Source organism: Cebidichthys violaceus, unplaced genomic scaffold, assembly GCF_023349555.1.
Source record: "Cebidichthys violaceus isolate CVI_PGR_0920_01 unplaced genomic scaffold, fCebVio1.0.p SCAF_6, whole genome shotgun sequence".
Lineage (NCBI taxonomy): Eukaryota > Metazoa > Chordata > Actinopteri > Perciformes > Stichaeidae > Cebidichthys > Cebidichthys violaceus.
Window position 1 is genome coordinate 472,596 of NW_027176816.1, and position 27,452 is coordinate 500,047.

Genomic DNA, 27,452 nt, shown 5'->3' on the forward strand with positions numbered 1-27,452 from the left:
GCGGTCTGTATTGACTTCCCCCTGTAAGGGGATGTAAAGAAATCCAGCAGCTTTTATCCTGCAGACGCCTGCAGTAAAACCCACTGATCATCACAGTGAGGGAGAGAGCATCCACCGCTGAGTTTACAAAGTCAAACTAATACGGGGAAGGAATTAAATGGATCGCTGCTTTTTGAAGATATTGATTTGAGATCATAAAAGAGGCATCACACTGAGTGCCGCTCAGCAGGTACAGAGTGGAGAACGATGTGCACAGATCACCACCTACTGGCCCGTCCTCAGACAACACCACCGCAGTCAGCAGAATCTAAAAGCAACGATATCGTCAAGATTTACTCTAAAGAATGTGACTGTTTTAAATTATTTTAATTGTGATATAATGCGTCATGGAGTGAGCAAGAGGAATGAACTGTCACTAGTGTTTAATAAAATCTTTTATGAATTCATTAATCAAATGTACCTTTGACAAAAGCAGACAGATATAAATGATGAAAAAGATCGGTACATTTTTCTGATTCTATCTTTTTAATTTAGTTAATTATTTAATTTCAAATGTAATCACAAATACAATTTGGAAAGGCTTTATTTTTATTTGATTTAATTATGTAATTTTCCATTTATTTTAAAGAAACATGAAACATAAAAAAAAAAAATAGCACGCATCAGATGACAAGTGATATGTGAACCAGACAACCAGTCTGCTGCTTTAACAATGTGAAAGCGCTGACACCGTACACGCTGGCCAATCAGAGTGCTTGTTGCTGGTATGTGGATGGGACACTTTATATTTATTAATTAAATTAAAAAATAACTGTTAAAAGGGCACAATTATTCCTTTGGCACGGTCCAGGCCACATTTCCATCTCCTCCACTGGAGTTAAAAAATGACAGACAATATGAAACCATAGACCTTTTCAAACTTGAATACATGGTCCATTGTCTCGTTGGAGATGAACTGCACCTTGTCTGGAAAGCGGACGAGGTCAGGCGGCGGCAGCGGCGGGTCGGAGACAAAAAGCTGCCGGTGTGTCCGGCAGCCTTTAAACACAGGAAGTCACAGAAATGTTTACATCCTGTTGGATTCATCTTCAGGCTACCTGTGGTTAAACAGACCACAGTTTGTGTTTGTAGAAATGTGTGTGTATCTGGCATTGAACGCTATCATTTCTTCTGTTTGTGTCTGTCTTGTAAAACACTTTGCAATCAATGTTCATTTTGCTAAGTGCTGTATAAATAACCTTTATTACTTTTATTATTATTATTATTATTATTATCAACTACACTGGATACTATTGTTAACAGGTTAAACCTTCATTGCACAACATGAGACTCATGACCTACAATCTACCTCTTAAAACTGCGGCTGCTTCGATCTTGTGAGGTTATCGTTGTTCATGACCTCAGACCAAGTCGTGATCAACTTGGCCATTTATCTAACCAGCATGCATTGCCTTAGTGGAAGACCCACCCCTACTCTCCCTCCTATTGGCTACTGACTGCTTTTAAAGTTAAAGTCACCCTAGCTATGATGCTAACTGGCTCATTAATCTATGGAGGTCTGTGTGTAGCGACTTAGATTAATGGTGAATCGAAAATTTGCCCAAGTGTTTTCGGGAAGCTAGCACCTGCGGGGGTCGATAGCTAGCCAGTCGGTAAGTCCGGCCCCCAAACCCCGCTGTGACCTTGCTGGATCTCTCTCAAGAGATGCTCCGCAAGACCGCCAGCAGAACCCGCTGACTTCCCTCAGGCTCTTTGACGGAGGAGCAGAGCACAGTGGGGCTTGGTAGAGGCTTTTTAGGTGCTGTGGGATAAAGCCAGGTGGCGATCCAGCCCAGTGATCACCCCACCGCAGACAGACCAAGACCAGACTTAAGTAGTGCTGGACCCGCTGGAGGGACGGGAGGCATGGTAGAACCCGAACCTGGACTGCATGGAGCAGACTGTCAGACGCAGTAGCTTTAAGTAACACCACTTTGTCTTTTTTGGAAACTGTTTACATGTGAGTGAATCTGAGATATTGTTTATTTCTGTTTTTATCCATTCAAATGTATTAATAAAATTGTTTTAAAGACAACTTTTTTATTTATTTGTTATCCCATTTCAGACAAACAGTTACAAAGTTGTATCTAAAAAACGTTGTTGCATTTGAATGCTCATACTGGACTAGATTAGATCATTTTATATTGACATAACACATTCATAAAGAGTAATGATGCAGTATATCTCAATATATCACTACGTTTTATCTTTGTGCTAGCTCAAGTGCACAATCCCATAATGCTCTACACAATGAAAATAAACATAATTTTCTGAATTCAACGCACGCACATTAAATGTTCTCGAACATGAATGATAACAGAGCGTATGCCTGTAGGATGGTGTGAAAATGCTAACGGTTATTAGCCGTGCAGTCCTATGAACGCTCAGCGCGTGTTGATGAAATCTGTAAGCATCGGACCAGTTGAATCACTATCAGCGCATTTTCTTTCCATCGTTTTGTGCAGAAATAACATTTCAAACATTTACATCCACACGCAAAACAAACTATAAAGAGCCACAGGTTAGTAGCTCAAAAAGAAGGATTTCAAATCCCGCTAGTTTACTACGAAGCACAGTGCCCTCTAGTGGCTTTAGTGGGGACATCATTTTTCCCACTAGGTTACATAATAAATCAAACCCTGAAGTGAATCACAGGCAGAAGGCCGGGCAGAGCAGATGAGGGGAACGTGAAAGGGTGTAGACTGTGTGTATCTTTTGACTACACGTTTGCGACGCACATGACAAGTAGGCGTAGTTAATCTTCTGTGAAGTGGGACAGAGGCTTCAAAGTGCGTCCCGACTCCTCTCGGCCAGTCTTGGTGCTCCTTCTCCTCCAAACGGAGCAACACTTCACCCGGGAGATGAAAATATCAGTCTTGTCCAAGAAGCTGTGGTGCGTCCACAAACAGCTGATTCTGCTGCTCGTCCCTCTCCTGTTGCTGCCGCTCCTCTTCACTCTCCCGGAGAAGGTGAGTGGGCTTTTTACGCTCTTAGTTCACGTGAGTGTCTTTTCGTCATGAATAATGAATGGGATTAATTACAGGCTCAGTGGTGGAAGAAGTACTCAGACCCTTTACTGCGATAAAAGTAGAAATGTCACAGTTTAAGAAGTAGCCTAAAAGGCCGGAATTCTAATTGTTAGCCTACTTCAGTAAAAGTACAAAAGTATAATCAGCAGATTTTACTTACAGCATGAAAAATATCCTTTATGCAGATCGGATCCTTTCAAAGTGTTTTCCACATTTTATGTACCAAATTAGTACTGCATCATATCATTAAAATAGAAGCATATCATGCGTTTTTAATGTGTGTTAAATAGATGTAGTGGAGTAAAAAGTATAATAGTTCCCTCTGAAAGGTAGTGGAGTAGAGTCGATGAAGTACAATGGAAATACATAAATAGAGTACAAGTATCTCAGTTGTAGTAATACATTTTTTTTATTTTTATTTGTTTATATGTTAACCCAGCCGTTAAAGTAGTAATTTGCAGTAATGCCACACTGAACTGTACACTATTCTTCATGTATTTTATTTTAGTCACTGCACTGCAATCCATCACTTGTGAAGCACTTTGTGTTGTTAACTTGCTTCCTTCTTTTATTAACATTAACAATCATGCGTTGCCTCTCTTTTAGGAGGGAAAATGTCTTTACGTGGTGGTGCTGATGGCTATGTTCTGGTGCACAGAGGCCCTTCCTCTGGCCGTCACTGCGATGCTTCCGGTCTGCCTCTTCCCAACACTGGGAATTCTTTCATCCAAAAGAGTCTGCCCTCAGTACCTCCTCGAAACCAATTTTCTTTTCCTCAGCGGCCTTCTGATGGCGTCGTCCATCGAGGAGTGGGGCGTGCATCGCAGAATCGCCCTCAAGGTCCTCACTATCATCGGCGTAAAACCAGCCTGGTGAGAAAATAATGTTTTCATTTCCAACAAATCTCATGAAAAGTACAAAACCAACAATGAATTTCTCTATGAGCAAGCACTGTTATTCCTGTGTGCCATAGAGCTCAATTGTTCTAACTATTAAAAACACGTCAGTGAGCCACACAGTTGCACCAAGAAACATGTTCTTTTATTATAATGAATATGGGCTCCTGTAGTTTATTTAGAGTCGATCCAACTTGCACCATCCTGCTGCTGACAATACTCACTAGAGCACCCAGTGTGTATTAATCCGCAGCTGAAAATAGTCCGAAACAAAAACACTATTTCAACGTTTGCTATAAAAAGGTGTCCAGCTGTTTTAGGAAATCAAAATATGTTTAAAAAGACAGGTATGAATGTATGTCTTCAGTCTTTAAGTGTTGGAGCCACAGACAGGGCAGTGAAGTGAAAACGTGTTGGGAAAGACACAAACACATTTTGCTGGTATGGACTATTTGTGGGATTTATTGACGAAAGAATATAAATTTCATCCTGTACGTGAGACTGCTGCTTATTCCAAAAAGAACATCTTCCAAGTCAGCAGCCATGATCGTGATTTAAGTTACTGATTTGAGATTGAATTACTTTCCCACAGGCTCATACTGGGAATGATGCTGACCTCGTCCTTCCTGTCCATGTGGCTCAGCAACACCGCCACCACAGCCATGATGCTCCCTATCGCTAATGCCATCCTGGAGAGTCTGTTTGGAGACCTGGAGACCCTGAAGGAGAATTGCAAGTCCACGAAGGACCCTGAGGGTGATATAATAAATGGTACGTCGCATGTCCCTTACCTGACATGTGACTGTTTACTTAGCGCTGATCTAATCAATGTCGCTATTCTAACAATGGCTGGAACTGCTATGCATAATGTGGACTGTATAGTGATTAGTGATGAGTTTCCCTCAGCACTACTGAGCATTTTATCTTTCAGCCGATCTTTTTGGTCGTCAGTCCTGTTTTCACTCTCACCGCTGTGATCAACCCACTGTGCAATATTTTGTCCAGGGGTTAGTGGAGACCAAAAACAGAGCTGAAAGAGAGTGCATATTTTCATTTTAACATCGCCCCATAATAACTGCTGGTTGTGTAAATAACCAAATGTTTCCTACTGCCCCCAGATGACAAACAATTATAATGCTAGTTTAATTTGTTGTTAAAAGATGTCCAAAATGTGACGTTACTAAAATGCTCAAAGAAGATGGTTGTATTGTTTTAAGCTTGTCCTCACAGATCTTTAATATATAACCTAAGGTGTGCACTTTGTACAGTTTTTCCAATAGACTGAGTCCTAGAATACAAAGTTAGTCAATATTCAAGAGGTAAGTGATTAATGATGTAGGGTGAACTTAAAGTCATAAATATGAACAGTACAGAACATCATGCAGAGCTAAAGCTGAAGAGATTGACTCAGCTTGTTTATACTGCAGGACAAAAAAACTCTTTGTTTCACTTTCTTGCAGGTCGGTCTGGTGTAAAGCTGCATTCACTGCCCTCAGTGCCCTCGGAAAAACAAATGCTGTCAAACGACGGGTGAGAAAAACACTGAGATCGTTTGACACAATCCTAAACATCCTCAAACAACCAACTCTAATTGTTTGAATGGTGTTTTTTAATAGGAAGTTTGACATTTTGGGGAAAAAATGGATATGTGTTTTCCTACCAAGAGTTAGGTGAGAAGATCAATAGTGCTCTCGTGTCTGTTTGGTAAATATGAAGCCACGGCCAGGAGGCTTAGCGTCAAAGCTGCAAAGTCTGAAAAAACCCCCCCGATCTATAACGTGTTCATTAGTGAGCTTTAGAGGTAGATGGATTTTGGTAGATTTGGTCAGAGCATGGCTAACTGTTTCCCCCTGTTCCCAGTCTTTATGCTAAGCTAAGCTAACCAGCTGCTGGCTTTGATTTCCATATTTATTGTAAAGACATGAGAGTGGTATCAATCTTCTCATCTAGCTCTCAGCAAGAAGGCAAAGATGCGTATTTCCTAAGTCATGTTAAACTCTTTTGATGAAAATAATCATGTGCTTGTCCACAGTTCATTTGAAGTAACTATGTCTCTTACAACTTGAAAAAGGACGGACGGGACAGAGCAGAGCGACATGAGTACGGCTGAGGAGATCCGATCGGAGTCGGAGTATCAATTGAAGGTGTGGAAAGGATTCTTGATCTGTATCCCGTATGCAGCGAGTATTGGAGGGACCGCCACACTGACCGGCACCGCGCCCAACCTCATCCTGATTGGACAGCTGAAAAAGTAACTTTTTTTTAATTTAGTACAGCATTTTATACACACTTCATTCAGAACAATCCTTTTCCAGCAGTTTGACAAAACTGTCTTTGTTTTGCAGCTACTTTCCAGACTGCGAACTCATCAACTTTGGCTCTTGGTTTGCGTTCGCTTTCCCGCTCATGCTTTTTTTCCTGTTTTTGGGATGGATTTGGATCGCATATCTCCACGGGGGATTGAATGCACGGTAATGGGGTGTCACACGTTTGCTTATTGCAGATTAAGAAGATTTCTAAAATCATTTAAAAATAATATTTGGACTGATATCCCATTTTGAGCCAACACATTAAAGGCAAAATGTCTCGATGGTTCTATGAGGGAAAATGCTGTTTATTGTCAGAATTACCATGGTTTGTTTATCTTTGATAATAAATAATAAAAGTACAGTACTGTTCATCATGAAATATGTGTCACATACTGCATTTGTTTTATTTTATGCAGGTTGTGCTTCACGAAACAAGACCAGAGAGCCCTGGCCGAGGCCAGAGCACAGGCTCTTATAGAGGACGATTACAGAAAGCTAGGGCCCATAAAGTGAGGACTCGTGTATGTCTCCAAATCTCATGCATTACAGGATGAATGTGTACATTTCTTTTCATTTTTGTCACAGAGACATTTCACTGACTTCAACTTCCCTTTCAGCTTTGCAGAGGGAGCGATCTCTTTCTTTTTTGTGTTGTTTGCCGTCATGCTGTTCACAAGAGATCCCAAATTTATCCCCGGCTGGTCTGTGTTTTTTAAAAAAGGGTAAGAAAGGTGCACTTGATAAAAAAGAAAGAAAGAATGATCCGTCTCTTTGTACTGAGACGTTTGTTTGCGATGTTCTGTCTCTGATAATGATCCCCTCCTCGTTGTCCTGCAGCTACGTCTCAGACGCAGTCACTGGTGTGATCATTGTGTCCATGTTGTTCTTCTTCCCGTCGCAGAAACCTTCTCTGAGCTGGTGGTTTGACCCTCAAGGTCAGTGAGCTTTTACTATATACCTAGTATAACTTAGTACCATATACATACATACATATATATATATATATATATATTGTGTCAGTAATAATGTAATTTAAGTTATCGTAGAAACAAACATATTTGATTAGATTTGTGCCACACAACAAGTGCTGTAAAAAGGAACAAAGGTAGAATATAATTTATCAAAGAGATAAAAAATTGAAGCAACCAGTTAGCGGCTTGTGGCGAGTCAGAAGTTAATATTGATGAACAAATATTTGTTTCATATATGTTCCAGCGCAACTGTTGCAAATACTGCAAATGTGTCAAGGAATGTTAATAATGTAGATTAGAGAGTCTGAGAACATTTCAACGTCTGAAGCTGAAACTGTAGTTTCTCTGTTTCTGTGATTACAATAATCTCTCAAAACTATGTTGTCACACTTTGGGGGTTTTTGTTTGTGTGTTTGTGTGTTTGTGTGTGTGTGTGTGTGTGTGTGTGTGTGTGTGTGTGTGCGAGTACAGTTTGTACGCATCCGCTCCGTGTGCGCTGCAGACACGTGTGAGTGTGCGTGTTAGTGTGCGATTGTGTATATTATGTTCAGCTGGTCAAATAAACTGCTGGACGCAAGAGAGACAGAAAAAAAGAAAAGAAAATCATGGGGCTCATTTGTTCGTCTCAATGTAGGTCAAGAATACAAATATATTTTCAACCAGTATGGAACATTTTTCCTTTTCTCACCAAAATATATGAATAAAAACACGTGGGATACAGGACAGAACAAAATCGTCAGCAATGTATAAAACATAAAATAAAACACTCTTTTTATTTGAGGCTTAGTTGTGGCTTAGTTCATATCAATATATATGGACATATTTCATTATAAATATTTTAAAATCTTGTATTGAAGTTCCTCATGGCTTGTTTCCCTCTATATTTTCCCTCAGCATCAAATACTCCCTATGTACCTCTCCTGTCGTGGAAGAAAGCTCAGGACTCTGTTCCCTGGAATATCATTCTGTTGCTCGGTGGCGGCTTCGCTATGGCTAAAGCTTGTGAGGTAAACATGTTGTTACAACCGCATTCCAATTGAACGTCCGTACAACACCCCACATAGTTCCACACATTCCCACATGAAGCTGTCCAGTACGACCACAGTGGGGGTTAAAGGGCCTTTGCTCAAGGGCACCTCAGTGGTAGTAATGAAGGAGGGGCATGCGCTGGGTTTCACTTTCCCCATCCAGATTTGTCCTGGTGGTCCGCTCTAGCCTTCACCTATGTATACCTGTATGTGTGTATATATGTAAATATATATATGATATATATATATAAATACTGGTACTATTTCCCTATTTCCATCTTCACATCTAAGTCTAGGCAAGAAAGTGAATAAGCGTTCCAAATAGTTGAACTAATTCTTTCATGGTTTAGCTTCCTTCCCGCTGAATGCAGGATGAGTGACTCTAGATTGTCATCGTTTCCTTGTCATAAGTCTGTGTAATAAATGTATCTCTCCTCTCTGCTGTTTGCTCTGTGCTGCTGCTCCGCTCTGCTCGGTTCTGTTCTCCACTTTGCTTTATTATGTTGAGATGTGATCTTTGACCTCCGACCCCAATCTTGTGGCATTTGGCAGGAATCTGGACTCGCCACATGGATCGGGGGCCACCTCCAGCCTTTGGCCGAGGTCCCTCCCGCTGCAGCTGTGATGTTGATCACTGCTTTCCTGGCCTGCTTCACTGAGTTCGCCAGCAACACTGCCACAATTATCATATTTTTGCCCGTCATTGCCGAACTGGTAAGACAACTGAAAGACATATCGTGGGTCAGACTCTTTTTTTTTTTTTAGCTGTGCGTTTCTGTTGATGATTAAGATGACGATGTCGGGTAGATGAACTGACAAGACTCAGTTACAAGACAAGCTGTGACAGGGAACAGGGTTTGTTTCTGACCTTGTTATCTATGCTAGTCAAAGGCTTAGTAGAGTTGTTTAATGCTTGCAATAGATGTTCTTTTGTTTGCAGCCTGTTGGACATTAACTGCTGTTGTGAGTAATCATTATCTGGAGGATTTTGTACTTTGCAGTGGCGCCTACACCGCAAACTACACACTCAGATAATTGTTTACAGGACGTATGGAGGCTTTGTGACTGAGTTATCATAGAAATGAAAAACGTATTGGACCATGACGACCCAGGGCTTTGCTTGAAGGTTCACCCATATTTACTGACCTCTAGCGATACGTAGCCATGCGCATACTTTGGGTTTCATATTCCACAGGTTTTGAGATTGTAATATTTTAACAGTTTTCATTGGAAATATGTTTTTTTTTACCAAATAGATGAAAACTATTGACAGTGTGTTTTACAGATTATCCAAATTTACTTTTTCTGGTCAGTACTGTAAACAAAACACAATTCCCCTCAGTCAAACATTTCAGAGACATTTCAACACAAACTACCTGCATGGCCCTAAAGGTGAGTGAGAATTTGGGCGAAGTGAACATTAATTCCCTCATTTAGCTGTGAACTTAGATTAAACTGTGTTTTTATAAAAGCTGTCAATGGTGCTTTAGGTACAGACTGAAATTCCTCAACAGCTTTTCAATGGATTGCCATTAATTAAATGTTGTACAAACATTCATGGCCCACAGAGGATGAAGTCTAAAGACCAAAGTAATTCCCTGACTTTTCTGTAGCCTACAGAGTCGCTAGCGTGGCATTAGACTGCTAGTCCTACTTCACGTCAAACACAAGGCAGTTTCTCTCAGGCCTCACCATTTAACATCAAAGGGAAGAATCAAGACGTTGTGTGCGTCACTTTCTTTTCAGCTGTGGCCGACGTATTTGGTATCTTTGGACACCTTTAGATCTTGTTTTGAATACAAAGCTTTGTTGGGGGTTTAATAACAATGTTTTTCCATATGAAATAAGTTTGCGATAATGCGGCCAGTGAAGGTGTGAATGAAATGATTAACATCCTACCCTAAAAAACCTGCTGGATTTGTCTTTGTCTCCGCAGGCTATTCGCGTTTCCGTGAACCCTCTGTACTTCATGATACCTGCAACAATAGGATGTTCATATGCCTTCATGCTGCCAGTGTCCACACCACCCAACTCTATCGCCTTTGCATCAGGACATCTCATGGTCAAAGACATGGTAAGGTCCTCGCATCAGACACGTAACGTACCTTTCATCCCCTACCTTTCATCCCCTACCTTTCATCCCCTACCTTCATGATTTCTGCTCCTGTTTTCTCTCAGGTGAAAACTGGCATTGTGATGAACATCCTGGGCATCCTCTCCGTGTCTCTGGCCATGAACACGTGGGGCGTTGCCATGTTTGACTTGAACACGTATCCAGAATGGGCACACCCCATCAACAAGTCTGCTGTTGTTACTGATGTGCACCTATTACCTGTCCTGTCACTCAATGCTACGCTCTGATTACACACCCAAAGATTTAACACTAAACAGGGACAAATGTCTGTCTGTAGACGTCCGGGAGCTTCAGCTGTTACCTGCTATGATGCGTTTAATACGTTTGTGACACTCAAGTGTCAGGAATTCCTGCTGTGAACTGTTATTTTTTTGGCACACTCCAGGTTTTAACATGAAAATGGTGCCACAAGATGAAAACAAGCAACAATATTTCTCTGCCTTCCTAAAATTGGACAGGAGAGACATTTAACCTTAACTACAGCGACAGCCGGAGCTCTAAAGAGAAACACCAGTCAGACTGCAGAGTGTGCTGTTTGTACTGATGCTCACCTCTGCTGGAAGAATGAGAGATACCTCTGTGAATAATTATTTTTAAATATATATTTGATATAAATATATTATTATTATTATATTTTGACTTTTGGTTAGAATCCCTGAGAGACCATGCTACTCGTTTATGTATTATACGGCACATGTTTAAATCCATAGCACATAAACATAATATTTTCAAAAACCTTTCTACGTTAGAGAATGAATCCTGAATAATTAATTTTGTTACAAGGTGATTTGCATTTATATAACTGCTGTTACAAAAAAATTGTCTGTATTTTGATGATATAAAAGAAAATGAATGAAATATTGCTAATTTAGTTGCATATGTAATTGGCTGTGAGGAGAGCATTAAGGTTCATTATGAGAAGGACTTTGTTTTCAGAACATTTGCAGCTGAATTCTGCTTTAGTTTTGATACAAAATGTAATCCTCAGGTTTTGATTATCTATAGATGTACCGCTGCAGGTTTAGCATCTATTTCAACACATTTTCACTTCTGTGCACACAAAGAGAACCAGAGAGAACGCACTAAATTCTTTCCGATGTTTGTTCGGTGTCATAACCGACAACAATGGTTAACTTGTGCGGGGCTGGTTAATCTGTCCAAAACTATGAAATACTCAACCAAAAGCCACAGACCGAGACAGGATGTACCCAACTGTCAGCACAACCTTTGTTCTGAAGCACAGCTGATTTATATCTTTGTATTTTGCGGATCCAGAGACAGATTAGAAATATCTTCATATTTCAAATCTGTGTGTGTTTGTGTGTGTTGAGGAGAGAGGCTCTAATAAAGTTTTTCTGCCTTCACTAGTGGAGGCGCACAGCTATGCATTGAGCTCAACATACTTGTAATAAAGGCTGAAGAGAACAGTTTGCCTTTGAAATGTTTACTGGAAGCAAATGTGAAATTGCAAAAACAGCGTTGGGCAAAATAATGAAATAATTGTGATATAAGAGCTAAACCAAAAATATTGTAAAATGAATAAGCAAACACATAGATAACCGTGACATTAGAATAGTTATCCCTCATGGCAGGAACAAACACAGGATGTACAACACAGTAATTCAAATAGTTCACACATTCTCACACCAACTCGTCAAATACTGACGCTTGGTCGGTGCTCCTTCCGGAGATCGACGCACTAGGTACCCGTTATATATCAAGGTGTCAACATTCATGTGTCCTTTCAAAGTAAACTTCTGTCGTCACAGGAAGTCACAAAACAATGGTCTTGTGGTCCTAAGTAGACTCTCGTGCACTTTATTCTACGTCACATGACGTAACTGTCCACTGATGTTGTGGGAGGGTTTAAATTGGAGTTAGTTGAAAGCGAACAAACAGTGGCTAAAGCAGGCCTCCTTGTGTCTGTCTCCGATGCTGAGGGGCGCTGACCAACCTTTGGTATTTTAAGAGTGAGAGTTGAGTCCACAAGAGTAGAAGTAAAGTATAAAGTGTAAATACCCCAACAGTAATTTATCAGTTTCTTAGAATGCAGTAGTAGAAGTCCAGACAGCTAGCTAGGTTAGCAGCAAGGTTGTAGGTTGTAGGTTATGGAGCCAAATCCAGGCCAATAGTTGCAATCATTTGAAAAAAAAAATGTAAACTGAAAGTTAAAATTTTGGTCTTGAACTTTGAAAAATACAACAATGTAATCAAAATAAAAATAAGTGAAGGAAACGTTTTTTTGGGGTTAAATATAAAACTTTGATCTAGTTCTGGAATTATTTTGAATAAAATAAATATTTAAATGTTTCCCTTCGGCTCCATAGTAGGTTGTCAGTATTTGTCACAGATTTGACACAGTGGCGATTGTAACAATGTCAGTTAAACTGAGGATAGACCTCTATCAACCTACCAACTGCTGGTAGGTGGCAGAACAAATGTTAATTATTGGCCCTACTTCTTTCATTGATTTCTGTCCTGTTCGAATAAGAAAATATGACTCAACAGTTCTTTTTTTAAGTTAATTACTTCGGTGGACGATGTGTATCAGTCAAAGGGTTTATACTTGTGTAACTGGAGGAAAGTGTTAAGGCCTGCAACATGCAACCGGAAACAGTTCAGCAACGCGACAGACACACGCCAAGCAGGTTAACTTCCCCCTTTTCAGCAGAAGAAAAAAATAGCCTTCTGGTGTAAACAAACTATGTGTGATCACGCTTACATCAGCATAACACGGTGTGTGAGCTGTGTGGGTGACCTGTGTCACATTGCGTGCGTGTGATTGCATCTTGCCTCTTCATATGATTTTGTGTCATTTATGGTTTACATTTCCCAAGTGGGAACTTGTAGGCGACCCACAAATACCAACATGACAGTGACTGTTCAGAGAAGTTCCTCTTTTAATCCTCATAATCCTACAGCACTTCCCAATCCTGCTTTTCCTTCAACTCATATTGTCATATCAGTCGTGAGAATGAAGTTCATTTCAGAGAATGTTATTATTCCTGTCAGGTAAGAATTGTTATTTATCTTTAATTTAGCCTTTTCTATCTATCTATCTATCTATCTATCTATCTATCTATCTATCTATCTATCTATCTATCTATCTATCAGGCTAGTCCTATATTGGCTATATAGTAAATTGTTAATGTAGATAATGTTTCTTTACTGCATCATTGGTAATTACAGTATTTTTCTGTAAAAATGACACAACTGGAATTTTTAAATGTCTCATTCAAATTGCTCTTTATTTTACAGTACTGTTAGAGTGATCAATTGCATATGCAAAGTGATATTTTGCAGAATTCATACTTCTGTACAGATTTGTGATATTGGGCAATATAAAAATGTTTTTACTTGACTTGACATTTTGGAAAATAACATGCTTTCTTGACAAGAATAACATGAGAAACATGTAAATTTTTTAAAGGGAAGAGACTGCACAGAAGAACTGGGCTGATAGATTGTTTTTTTAATTTATGAATAAATACTTAATCCTAATACACATAACTACAAATTCTTGTTTTGCGTTTCTGCTCTGGACAGATTAAACAAGCATACAATGTGTTAATTAGTTAATATTTAGAAATGTTATAAACAGGGTTGTTTTTTTTCGCTTTGGAGACAGCCAGGCTGTTTCCCCCTGAGCTTAGTCTTTGTACTAGACTAGGCTAATTGCCTGTAGCTTCAAACTTAAGGTAATAGTGCATTTTGGGAATTTTGTTCATCTGCTTTCATGCCTAGATTTTAATGAGAAGATCAATCCCACTCTTCTGTCTGTCCGGTCAATATGAAGCTGAAGCCAGCAGCCGGTTAGCTTTAGCTGCAGTCAGAAAAACACCTCTAAAGTTCATTCATTATTTTATTATACTTTGTTTAATCAGTATGGACATATGGGCAGAACCAGGCTAACTGTTTCCCCTGTTTCCAGTCTTTATGCTAAGCTATGCTAACAGTGTCTCATCTAACTCTCTGCAAGAAAGCAAATATTTCCCAAAACTGTTCCTCAGCTTTGTTCAGGTTGTGTTTTCTTTCCTCAGGAACAGAACGGGATCTTTCAGACAGGCTTTAAAATCTCTCCTGCTTTATCTGTGGGACGTTTACTCTGCACCTGCGCCTGCCGGCAGAGACGTCGCGACTCTACTGTCTCTCTGTCTCACACTCACCGTTGTCACTGGCGGCCTGCTTCATCACTGGCTGTCAAAAACTCTGAAATACAGCTATGAAGCGTCCATTCAGACCGCCTGCATCTACAGCGTGGCCATGTTTCTGGTCTCGTTCCTGTGTCACCCCCTGCGCTGTGTGCTGACCATGACTCTGCCCACCGTCTGCACCAAACAGGGACGCAAACTCCTCATCACAGCCTCTGTCATGGTTCTAGTTTTGAACGTCGTCCCCAACATCACGGTGAACGTAGGGGTGGTCGCTCGCATCTTAAAGTGCACCGCTGAGGGGTTCACGAAGACTTTGTTAAACTCATCCGAACCTTTGAATAACGCAAAGCGAGACCTCGTTGAGGAAGCCATCAAAGTGAAAAGGGAAGACTTGAGCATCGTCACCAACTTGAGGAAGTTGGATCACTTCACCCATGTGGATGTGTCAGAGGTCAAAAGCAGGTTTACTAAGATGATTGCGCAGATAGAGGTCAACTTCTCACATGCCAGGAACCTGCTAAAAGAATTCAAACTGCTATCGAACCGGATCCTCGCTGCCGTTTTTGTGGCTTTGCTAATCTTTGAGTCTGCCCGCTACTTAAAATCGTATCTGGCGTCAGTCAAGTTTGATAACGGCTACATCTCCAGAGGGCTCCTGCAAAGAGAGAAAAATAAAACTCATCCCACGAGCTGCAAAATAACAAGTCAGGAATGTACCTCCTGTTTCGTATCACTGGTTGTGGTAACATTCTATTTCATTGCAATAACTTTAATAGTAGCTTTGGATTATGTTGTGTATCACATAGTTCAGGCGATTGTGCCGTGGGTACTGGATTTTCCTCCGACATCTGCCAGCATAAGTGTCAATTATAAGGTAAGACATGCAGCTCTTTGTATTGTTCCCGCAGCATTTGCTTCCTCATTCATTTCAAGTATTTGCTCTTTTTTTTTAATCTGCCGATAGGTTCAGTGGTTCCCCCCTGCCTTCTGTATCATCCCACAATCCTGTGTCACTCGGGAGCTCACAAACTTCCACAGGGATTACAAGTGGACCTTCAACCCCGAGCCATCGCTCTGTGAGGCGACGACTTCAGCTCCGAACCTGGGAGTCACACTCCTGCTGGGATGTCTTTGGGCGATGAGCTACTCGCTGGTGTTCCTCGAGGTTTACGCCAGACGGCTGCGCAGGACAATCTCTGCATCCTTTTTCAGAGAGCAAGAGGAGAGGAGAATGGCGTACTTGATGAAGAAAGTACAAGCGAAGCAGAGTAGAATGAAGCAGATGGAGACCATTTCTGTTTAAGGTTGGCCGTGGGCGAACGTTTACTGGACAATGCAGCTCATGTCTGACTTTTGGAGGCTGGGGCCTGGCCTCCAATATTAAGACCATCTATTAACGTATGCCTCAGGAGGTAGACTGGTTGTCCACTAAGTGGGAAGCTGTGAAAGTTTAGCGGTCCTGAGGAACAGGTGGCACTTTGTCTGATAACGTCTGCCACCACTGTATGAACGTGTGAGTGAATGGATGAACGCTGACTTGTGTTATAAAGCAGTTTGAGGGGTCACTAAAACAAGAAAAGCTCAAAATAATGCAGTCCATTAAACCCCCCCCGATAGGTTTGGTTCTCCACAATATGCAATAATTAGGGGTCCGGAGGGGGATCCAGCCTTAGTATTACGGGGGAACTATAGCAGTTTAGCATTTGCCTCAAAGCACTGTTGTGTCTTCTTACCTAAAGTGCAGTTTCGCTTTCAGTTTTTTAGCACATCAATTGCTGCCCTTCTTGTGTCTGTTCTTGCTGACTATAAGCTGAAGATATAGCATCCTGTGTAACAACACGCTTTCCTGTGCAGGCGTGCCACCACTTGAGAGAGTAAAACCTGATGTGGTTTTTATAGATGTGTCACCTCAACTGCTCAATTTCCATCTTGTTCGCCTAACAGGTTGTTGTGGTATTTTACATAAATGTCACGGAGCTGATATTTTACTGTTTATTTTTCTCTGTAATGTGTGTGTGCAGTATCATTTGTCCTCGTGTGTGGTTCAGTGTACATCTGTGTTATTTCTTGTTTGTCTTTTGTTTACCCCTCAGTCCCACTAGATGCCACTATGGTGCTTTGGACAGCTGAGGATAGAAAATAATATGTACCTCCTGAAATGAACAGCAATAGATTGGATCTTACGGTTTTTATGAATATTTTATTGGCTTAGATGACTTTCATAGATTAAATGAATCTGTTTCATGTGCACATCGAATGATTCACCAGCGTATTTTAATCAGTGTGCCCTTACTAAAAAAAAAAAAAAAAAAAAATCTCTTCCTTTCTCTGAAAACGTTTTGCATTTTTATCAGCACACCCCTGCTTAAAACTCCCATGAGCCCTCAGGAGTTTATTTTGAGATACAATCCCAGAATAATAATAGAATACCTCTTTATCATCTATTTTTAATTCTGACTTTTTGTCCACTCTCAAAATCCAGCAGTTTGTGTAAAGATGATACACAGAAATGATAAACTATCAGATATTTTTCCATCATGAATTTTAGCATCAGAGGTTTGCTTTTTGTGTGTGACATCTCTGGGCTTATTGCTGATGGAAATGCAGTGAACTGAATGATCAATTATTTCAAAAATGTAAATAAAATGTAGCTCTTCATGTCCATTCTTGCCAACTTTTTTTGCATTGACATTATCACTTTTCTGTATCAACTTGTTCCAGTTAATTGAAGCTTTATGTTTACACTGAGTGAGATATTGAACCTCACATATTCAAGATATCTTTCATTTTATATACATTACCCTAAAATCAAGACTGACATGTTTGCTCTGGAAAACGTTGGGATCTCAACTGGAACTTAAAATAAATGTCTGTGGGTTTGAACACATTTTGAATGCACAGCATGACGTCGAGCACATCGTCATAACATTTGTTCAGACACAGTATAGGATGTACTTCTTAGCATGCAGCAGTTCAATCAAACAATTACCTGGACAAAAACTGCTCTGTGGGATTTTTGCTTCTTCTGTGAAGCTGTTATCTATTCATTAGTGGAAGCCTGGACTGACTCTTTGAAATGATGAAAATGCAAGCATCTGTCATGCATTAGCATTCATACTTTCAGTCCTGTCCGCAGTAAAAGGTTTAGAGAGCTTTCGGAGCTCAGAGTGGTTTATAACAATCTATTTTCATAGCTTTGAGAAAGAGTTTGAGAATGATCTTTTTCTTTTGTTACTTAATGTTGGCAGCTATTGGGAGCAGGGTTTTTAACAGTATCAGAATCTATACCACACAAGCAGAGTGCCAGGAGCTGAAAAAGCCTCAGAGGTATAACAACACTCTTAATCTCATGATGTGGGTTCCTTTTTGTCCCTAAAGATACTTTGTTACCCGTAAATCTGTGCAAAACCATGTCCATTGCCTTTTTACAGAAGATGAAATGTTAACTAAATGATGTCTCCTTGTGGCACAAGAAAAGGTCTACTTTGTAATTAGTGCCATTTCAATTGAATGACCAATCACTGCAGTGGATGGTGTGTTGAATTACAGGCTACTGATGGTGAAGCCAGTGATGGTGAAGTAACTAAGTACGTGTACTCAAGTACTGTACTTAGGTAGAATATTTCCCTTCTGAAAAGTAGTGGAGTAGAAGTATAAAGTAACGTCAGCATAAAACAGACAAGTAACACCTGAGTAAAAGCACCAACAGTGACGCAACACAAATATACATTTTCCGTCTTTTCTGTTAGCAGTCTGGTGTGGAAATATGAATACTGTTAACGTTAGCTTGGTAACATTAGCTGCTGTTTCCCATAGCATGCATTGAAAACTATCACCAACATATGTAATAGTAGCCTTGTTGCGGTCATTTAAACGAACCCTCATGACTTCATTTCATGTATTCACAACTTTTTGTAAAGCTCTTGGTAGGTAACGTTACTGTAGCTAGTTAGCTAGCGTTAGCTGCTACCTTTTATAGCACTTGTTAATAATAACATTGTACGGTCGCTTCTGTCCTTGCTGCTGCTTAGCATTTAGCTAAACAAACCTGTCACGCATTAATACGTCCACGTAGTTCATGTTAAATTGACTAATTTTAATGACTTACAGTATGTGTGTGTGTGTGTGTGTGTGTGTCCCGAACCGTGTCCACGGTTAGCTAACTGCTAGCTACATACATTTAGCTGGCTTACTTTTAGTTTCACTTTCGTAATTGGAGAATCACTCAACATTATTTTTAATCACCTTCATACTTCATGACCTGTTTCTGAGATTTGCTGATGAACGTGATTTTCAGAAAGCGACTCGGTTGGTGGTTTTTAAAGCCCCCAACTGTAAAACAAAATTAAAAGAATAATATTCGACATTCAGAGCATTAATAAAGCAGCAAACAACTATATGTAAAGAGATAGAGGTGTGAGGAAAGGGCTCAGCCCCCAACAGAAAATGAAAGAAGACAGAATATCTGAATATAATAATATTAACACAGGACTGAAATCTGCTTTAATTTTGCTTTCGACCTGATTACATTGAAAACAGTTAAATCTAAGTTATCAATGCATTTAACACATGAGTAAACAAGCGAGATTTTCTATTATAATGACTATAATGTTTACTTTTCACCTACAAACCAAACACTTCAAAACAAGATTGGATTTGTAACTGAACTGGAAATTAACTCGTGAGGATGCAAAGCAAAAAAAATGGATGACAAATTAAATATTTTTGTGAATAGAAAAAGTTTTTCTTCTTTGTCTCAACTCACAGGACAAACGAGGGGTCCTTCCTTCGCTGCTGTCAGTCCTCTAAGACGCAACAGGTTTCTTGATACACAACCTGGAACGGATGAGGAATGGTGGGGAAAGTCTGCAATAGTCCAACACCGTTATCTGACTGGTGGGAATAGTTCAGAAGGAAGCTGTAGCGGGTGGGAAACATCTCTTAGTTCCTCTGCTCTTTCCATAATTGCAGGGTTTATGGTTACAGTCATGGCCTCAGAGGTTGACATAACGTGGGGAGGTGGAATTGATTTTTAAGTTGGTGGCTGTGTGCAAGGCAGTGTGTTGCAGTGTGGATGTAATGGTGTGTGATGTGAAAGAAAGGGAGGGGTGCACTGGTAAAAAAAAAAAAAAAAAAGGATGGAGAGCAAGAGAGAGAGAGAGAGAGAGGGAGGGACGACTCGAGCGACTCTGGAGAAGGAATATGCATTCATTTGTGTTTCTTGGGGTGATTGTACCTGAGTGCTGCTACCACGCCAGAGTGAGAGCTGCCTTTTACAAATGATGGTAAGCTCTTACAAATATTTGCTATATACCAGTTTACTGGTTATTATCTTATTTTCTTAACCTGAATCAACTGTGAATGAAAGAAATTTACTTTTGCTTTTTGGGGATATAAAGGGGGAAATGTTGTGTATTTTGTCTTTTTGCTGAGGGCAGTCTGACTTTTGTGGGAGAGCAGAGGGCGATATTTTTATGAAAGAAAAAGGATCAAATAGTTAAACATCATGGCTTTGGGTCAGTAAGGTGCACTTTATCATTCGGACAACCAGGGCTTAACTTCATCTTCTAGAACTAATCAGTTGTGAGAAACACAGAAAACATCTTTATGGATGTTTGTGATTAAATACCCTCCCCCCCTTCACTTTAGTCAGCTACATAACAGAAAGTTAATTATAATGTTGACCTATATTAAGATTCAAATTCAACCTTTTACTTGGTATCTCTATATTCTAAAATAGAGAGTGGGTGAATATTCATAATGTTGTTGTTGCAATAAGGTTGGAAATGGCGTATTACTGCTATTTCATTAAAGGGACAGTGTGTGGCCTTCAGGTAACTTAAAAAACGAGAAAGGCTCTGGCTGGAGTCAGTGTTTGGTCAGTCTGTTCTGGGCTATGTGGAAACATGGCGTTGCAACATGGTGGACTCTGAAGAGAATCCGCACCCTCTGTGGATATGAAGGGCTCATTCTAAGCTAGTTTCAGGTGATTATACACACAACATAGTTATGAATGTTATATTACACATCCCTCGAAATACTACACACTGTCCCTTAAATATATATATATAAAACCTGCAATAGCTGATTTCACACAAAAGTTGGGAACACAACTTTGACATATATTCCTTTGAGTTGATTTAATATGTTTGTTAGCAAAGAGTTGCATATTTAAATATCCAGCAGTTACGGAGCAATTGTATTTGTGTCCACCTGATGAATGTAAGTCCAATTCTCACTCTCTTTTAGCTCTGTTTTGGTCTCTACCGTCTCCTGAGGGAAATATATGGGCCTTTAGCAGCTAAATGCTCCACTACTTTCCCCAGCTAGTCTTTAACTGTGTGTTTTTGTTGTCTGGTGCTGAGCAGGTAGTGAGTAAAGTGAGTTTTTAGGTCCTTCTTAACTGAACAGCTGCCTGCTAAATCTGGAAATGATGCTGTCAGAACCTTGAGAATGAATCAAAACAGTAAAGTTGTAGCTGGACACAAACTCACTATAAAGCTCCGTAAAGTTTAGAGGAGCTGCAGATTCAGGTGATAATTCTCTGTAGCTTCATCAGTGCGAGCAACCCCTCTCACTTTGTCACATTTTCACATTACATTGTTACTGTAAAAATATTTATTATAGCCGCTTTAAGGTTTGTATTAGATCGGAGGGAAGGTGTTGCAGTTTTTGTGCCCCTATAAGCGCCATGCTTTTAAAAACAAATTAAATTCAAATCCCCCTTCCCAGCCCGATCATTTTACACAGTCCCTATTGTTTCTCTCTGTTTCTGTCTTCAGGATTCTTGTTTTGTCGCTCTGGAGAACAACTGAATTGTGGACCTAGGACTTGAACACAATGGAGAACAACACAACCATCTTTCAAGATGTCACTCAGGTTGTTAATCTGACAGAAATACCTCAGAACCCTCTTGAGGAGCAGGTCATAACAATATTTTTGACAATGCTCATCTGTATAATCGGGATTGCCGGGAACATCATGGTGGTGCTGGTTGTGCTGCGCACTAAACACATGGTGACTCCGACTAACTGCTACCTCGTCAGTCTGGCCGTCGCAGACCTCATTGTGCTCCTGGCTGCAGGCCTGCCTAATATCTCGTATGTTGTAGCCTTCTGGATATACGGATACACGGGATGCTTGTGCATTACATATCTTCAGTACCTGGGCATCAACGTGTCGTCCTGCTCCATCACGGCCTTCACCATTGAGCGATACATCGCTATTTGTCACTCCATGAAGGCACAATTCATATGCACCGTTTCCCGGGCCAAGAGGATCATAGCTGCGGTCTGGGTCTTCACCTCACTCTACTGCATTATGTGGTTCTTCTTAGTGGACACGGATGAAACCGTCTACGCCAACGGAGTGGTCGTCACATGTGGCTACCGCGTCTCCAGGAACTTCTACATGCCGATCTATTTCCTGGACTTCACTTTGTTCTATGTGATCCCCCTCGTTGTGGCCACTGTGCTTTACGGTCTCATCGCCAGGATTTTGTTCATGAGCCCTCTGCCTTCGCACCTGAACGACGGAGGAGGGTCGGTTCACCAGGGTCACTCCCACAGCACTACCAAGGCAAACAGAGGTGCGGTCTCTGCAAGGAAACAGGTACAGTAAATGCTAATACACAGTTTAGAGAATAATCGATCTTCATGAGTAAATATTAAAGTCTTATGAATATATTCTGATTAAGTGTATCTTTTTAGCTAGACGTGAAAAAATATAGTTCAGGTCAGGAATCTCAAAATCTTAATTGTTCCTTCAAATGTCAGATTTTTCCATCATGGTTTCATTGAAATATCTCAACAACTATTGGATGGTTTGTACAGATGTTCATGTTTCTCAGAAGATGAATCATACTGACTTTGGTGACCTCCTGATTTTTCCTCCAGCACCACCGGGAGGTTGACATTTATGGTTTTGAGCGAAATGTCTCTACAACTATTAGATGGATCAGACATTCGTGACCAGGATGAACTGTAATAATGTGCTGATCCTCTGACTTTCTTAATCTAGCACCATCATCAGGTCCAATACTTTGGTTTACGACCAACAACTTGCAAAACTGATCATATTTCCATCCTTGAATTATCAAGCAAACATTATAAAACTCTTGTTATTAGAAAATCTTCTCAAACACTGACATGATATCAGCATGCTTGTTAAAATAATCACTCCTCCTTATTATTGCCACATAATTACATCTCTATTGTTCTTCTCTGCACCAACAGATAACAAAGATGCTGGCGGTGGTGGTCGTCCTCTTCGCCGTGCTCTGGATGCCTTATCGAACCCTGGTGGTGGTCAACTCCTTTATCGACCCGCCTTACCACAACACCTGGTTCCTGCTCTTCTGCCGCATGTGCATCTACACCAACAGTGCCATCAACCCCATCATTTACAACCTCATGTCTCAGAAGTTTCGCGTCGCGTTCAAAAAGCTCTGCAAGTGCAGCTGGCAACACAAGGGGAAGGCGGCAGAGTACAATGTGCCGATGTATTACAGCGTGATAAAGGATTCATCCCATGAGAGCAATGAGCAGGTCACAGAGCAGGAGGAGGTGAGCGGCCAAACCAAAAGGAGGGGCAACGAAACGGATGATGACGTGAGCACTTTCAGCATTTCTTAATGAGTTTGTTGGCTTCATTAGGATGAGGGAATTATTTGCGAAAGTCTTTCTTTTTATTGTTTAAGATTGGTGTTATTTCCATCTGTTAGAAAATGTATTTACTGCCTCTGAGATCTGTAGATATTCTTCCTGTTTGCAGTGACAAATGTCTAGTTTGTGGTGTCGTAGTTGTGGTACTTTTGCATCAGTATTGTAACTGTGTTAAACACAGTATGTGACAGCAGGCTTTAGTGTACTTCACGCTGCTTAGTGGCACATAATGTGCATCATAATATCTGTAGCAGTTACACAAAAATTTGTGGTTCTTTGAAATGTTTGAAAATGTTGTACTCACCATTTTAGTGCACATAAAAAAAACGTAAAAACAATGACTGAAAGATCGACATTTTATGTGACATGTAAAACTGATCCAGTGGATACATATTTAGAATTTTGCCTTGAAACAATGTCCAGACTTTTGAGTAGTACCGGTACTTATGTGCAACACTGACCTGATTAAAGAATCAGCATGTGTCTCTTGATAACAAGTGCACTTCACCTGCTTTTCATGGTTACACTCTCAGGCTGGATTGTCCTGATATACCACAATCTTCAACAGCACTGATGAACACAGTCTAGATTTTCCCCATTTATTAATACTTATTTATTCATTCATCCAATAACTGTTCAATGGATTGTGATGACATTTTGGACTGATATTCATGGTTCCCAGATGATGAACCGTACTGACTTTGGTGACCCTGGTAATGTGACTTTTCCTCTAGCGCCACCATGAGGTTCACTTTTGTGGTTTTGAGTAAGTCTCCACTACCATGGAGTACACCAACCTCAGATGTTCCTTGTGTTAAGCACTAACTACTAAATAGTAGGATGCTAACATGCTAAACTAAGATGGTGAACATTGTACACTTAATGCCTGCTAAACATCGGCATGTTAGCATTGTCATTGTGAGCACCTTAGCTTCCTAACGTTAGCATTTAGCTCAAAGTATCGCTGTTCCTAAGTACAGCTTCACAGAGCAGCTAGCGACTTGCGACTTTAAGTCTCATTTATTAATTCATGATCATAAATTGGTCAACAGAATAGCTATCCAGCCGCTATAGACAGCTGTGGGCTGACATGGTTTTTAAGCGAGGCTAAGTAGCTAAAGCCTTAACGCAGCGCTCCATCTACACAAGTGTTTTCACTTATGTTTCCTGATTACACCTCCTCTCATACCCATGTGACGTCTACAGACTGAGCTTGATTGGCATGTCCTTCACCCTCATGTTAGCTTTTTTTCAAGGATTCAAGGATTCAAGGATTCAAAGATAATTTATAGAAATGCAATTGTAACCCATTTGTTACACAAGAAAACCTTGAACCAAAACAAAACAATTGTGCCTCCCTGTAGTGCATTTCTGTAAATTTGCATCAGGAGGAGTAAAGTAAGTGCTGGAGCATTTACACTGTTATCTTTCTTTTAATCATTATCATTATTCGGGTATTTAATTCTGACTGTAGAGGGATGTAGAGGACCCTTTATAAATCATTAAAGTTTGGTGGCATTGTGAAATTCCCAGAATAGCCAAATGTCATTAAAGGTCTAATTAGCCAGAGTATTTGAAAACACCTGTGTTTATGTGCAGGTCCTTTAGTATTTAGTCGTTTGAGTCTCAGTTAGTTGCAATAGTGTTTTTCTTCATATACCAACTAAACTCTTCTTCTAATCCTTGAAAATATCACTGGATCTTCTTGGACTACAATCCAATGACAATCCCTCAGCCAATCCGCTGAGATTATTCCAAAGGAACTTTGTGTGAAAAGTTTGTATGATTAGATTTACGGTCTGACACACTGGGAGGTAGGAGGTAATACCCATGAAAGCTCCTATAGCTCCCATCGAGCCGAGCCAGAGGATGAAAAAAAGGTTGTCTTGAAATCGTCTTTTTGACATGCAACAAATCTGACAGCAAGTGCATTATGGGAAAATATTTTGATGTTAATTGTTGATAACAAGTTGGCTGTCTCTGTCGTCTTATTGCTGTTGTTTTCATCATCACTGCATGCCTGTGCATCTCAACACAGCCAACTCTCCAGCATGTAGAAATCTCTTTCACCATCTGTTCAATATATATTATCTATTCTGTATATTGTACATGTTTGATCTTGTGTTTCTAGCATATTTTGTAAAAAGGCTTTGTAGTTTTGTGTGGATTAACGAATAATTTTAAAAACCTTTAAAAAATGTACATTCTTTTTATTCCTGAGCGTTTCGTGTGTCGAATTACAATAAATATTAACGTTGTTCATCCAGTATTTCCTTCAGAGAATGGAGATTTACATAAACTGAATTGCACTGTAGCTCGAGCACATGTTGTCGTTCAGCATCATACAGCCCTGAATAGAGGATAACAGATGGATAATTTCAAGGACGCACTTCTAATTCTCTTTTGTTTTTGATTTGCATTAATTTGCCTCTTATCGTGTTTGTTTGAACACATCACACCTTTGTTTGCTTTTCCCAGTTTCCTGTTGCAGCTCTAAACTATAAAAAGCATCAACTATAAACCTTAATGTGTAAATAACATAATTAACAATTATTGGCAAAACATATGTATAAGAACAAAAGATGGCTTTGTTTGAACTAAATAAACCAATATAAAACCTATAGGGTGAGGTTACTGTCAATAATCAACCCTGTTGGTGTTTTCAAACGAGGTAGCCACGTTCTCTTGTCACATCCAGAGTAAAGCATTAAGGTCCCTCTGGACATTGTGCAGTCTGAATGGTGCTGATTAATTCTATATGAGGAGTTGTTTTGTGATGAAAGAGATGCCACAAAAAGCAGAAATACAAAGACCTACAGCAAAAATGCTGCTCGTCGCTCCAGCAGCCATTCATATTTCTTTCTTTTCAGCTCTAGATGTGACAACATGTATCAATAATACATTTATTTTTTCTTGTTTTGTTTGATTGTATGTCAGATATAAGAATACCCATTGCCTCGACTGAAGGACTGATTGTGCTTGCTGAGTATTATTCTTTACTTTGTCAGTCCTTCATTTTGTACAGGATTTCATAAAAAAAAAACAACTTTAATTCCTGGAAATTAAACTTGTTCAGACAGTTGAAGTCTTAACACCTTCCCTTGCTTGGCGCATGAAATTTGAAAGAAGCCGAAACTTAAAAGTCCAGACAGACACTAAATATGCGATAATGCAAACCACTTTCTGTGGCGATACAGAGAAACTACTTTGACTAATAATGGCATGCCAGCTCATTTAGCCGTGTTGTTTGACAGCATGCTCTGCTTAGTAATGGCCGCTCTGAACAGGGACTTGTCAGACCGCAGATTTATTCCGTCTTCTGCAGTAAATATCCAGCAAGATGACGTCTAACAGTGTTCCCCTTTATATGACAACGTGACAAGTATATTAAAAAATATACTTGGCAATCAAAACAGTATAAGTGTTTTTTTTCAGTATAAAAAGGTTTCTTAATTCCTCTCCTTTTCGCTCATACAATTCACATTGTGCCCACTCACTTCACAACATTATTGACCTCGACATGTCACTGAAAGAAACACAGTTATTTCAGACCAATTTTGTGTGTCAATGACGTGCACTTCATTTTACATTTAAATTGAATTGAAAAAAAGAGTAAAGTGTGTCAAAAGAGAGGTTAAAAGAGAGAACGCTTTTATGTTTTCACAGCTGATATTAGCCACAAAAAAGTGAATTTCTTTAGAGGAATAGAAGGAATATTTGATTTCTTCTCGAGAGTTAGACGAGTAGATCGATACCACTCTGTCTATTTGTCTGTGAAATATGAAGCTACATCCAGCAGCTGATTAGTTTATAGCTTTGCAAGAGGACTGGAAAACCTGCTGTCCAAAGGTAACCTATCAAAATCGTCTTAAATTAATATATAGTCAATATTAATTTTTATTAATTCTGACAGTGGGCCAGCCTGCCACCTAATGATTCCTTTTACTTATTCTATCGTGTGCTTTTGTTACTGTTACTTTTTAAATCAAACACACTTATGAGGAAATTGTTCCAACAACTTTTTTTATGTTGCGATATCTTTATCTTTGATAACATCAAACGCAATCTGAGGAAAGACAAAGATAATTTAGATATCTGTGTTTGAGAAATTAACTAAATACTGTTGAAAGTGTATCACAGATTAACTCCATAAAGCAGCTATATCACGCTGAGCTGTATTTAAAGATCTTGAATGAATCATACGATGAGTAACAGATAGTACAATATAT

General features: G+C 39.8%; 3 protein-coding genes across 3 annotated transcripts; all 3 read left to right on the plus strand.

The window, feature by feature from the left end:
• Positions 1-2,788: 2,788 nt before the first annotated feature.
• Positions 2,789-11,813, plus strand: slc13a3 (solute carrier family 13 member 3). The gene is made up of 13 exons (XM_068733041.1): positions 2,789-3,008; positions 3,675-3,940; positions 4,557-4,735; positions 5,425-5,494; positions 6,036-6,215; positions 6,310-6,435; positions 6,690-6,782; positions 6,891-6,995; positions 7,111-7,208; positions 8,139-8,251; positions 8,825-8,986; positions 10,209-10,346; positions 10,451-11,813. Exons 1-13 carry the CDS (start codon positions 2,901-2,903, stop codon positions 10,631-10,633), a joined length of 1,821 nt encoding a protein of 606 aa, XP_068589142.1. The 5' UTR covers positions 2,789-2,900; the 3' UTR covers positions 10,634-11,813.
• Positions 11,814-13,365: 1,552 nt separating this feature from the next.
• Positions 13,366-15,863, plus strand: ocstamp (osteoclast stimulatory transmembrane protein). Its single transcript, XM_068732696.1, has 3 exons — positions 13,366-13,418; positions 14,447-15,434; positions 15,525-15,863. The coding sequence occupies exons 1-3, from the start codon at positions 13,381-13,383 to the stop codon at positions 15,861-15,863; spliced, it is 1,365 nt and encodes a 454-aa protein (XP_068588797.1). The 5' UTR covers positions 13,366-13,380.
• Positions 15,864-21,377: 5,514 nt separating this feature from the next.
• On the plus strand, positions 21,378-23,366 carry LOC137889330 (thyrotropin-releasing hormone receptor-like). Its single transcript, XM_068733134.1, has 2 exons — positions 21,378-22,171; positions 22,795-23,366. Exons 1-2 carry the CDS (start codon positions 21,401-21,403, stop codon positions 23,191-23,193), a joined length of 1,170 nt encoding a protein of 389 aa, XP_068589235.1. The 5' UTR covers positions 21,378-21,400; the 3' UTR covers positions 23,194-23,366.
• Positions 23,367-27,452: the final 4,086 nt, after the last annotated feature.

Coding starts and splice junctions, on each gene's coding strand:
- slc13a3 (XM_068733041.1), top strand. CDS start 2,901: ATGAAAATATCAGTCTTGTCCAAGAAGCTGTGGTGCGTCCACAAACAG. Junction 5,495..6,035: donor CAAATGCTGTCAAACGACGG/GTGAGAAAAACA, acceptor AACTTGAAAAAG/GACGGACGGGACAGAGCAGA. Junction 6,783..6,890: donor AGAAAGCTAGGGCCCATAAA/GTGAGGACTCGT, acceptor CTTCCCTTTCAG/CTTTGCAGAGGGAGCGATCT.
- ocstamp (XM_068732696.1), top strand. CDS start 13,381: ATGAAGTTCATTTCAGAGAATGTTATTATTCCTGTCAG. Junction 13,419..14,446: donor AATGTTATTATTCCTGTCAG/GTAAGAATTGTT, acceptor TTCTTTCCTCAG/GAACAGAACGGGATCTTTCA. Junction 15,435..15,524: donor GCATAAGTGTCAATTATAAG/GTAAGACATGCA, acceptor ATCTGCCGATAG/GTTCAGTGGTTCCCCCCTGC.
- LOC137889330 (XM_068733134.1), top strand. CDS start 21,401: ATGGAGAACAACACAACCATCTTTCAAGATGTCACTCAGGTTGTTAAT. Junction 22,172..22,794: donor CGGTCTCTGCAAGGAAACAG/GTACAGTAAATG, acceptor CTGCACCAACAG/ATAACAAAGATGCTGGCGGT.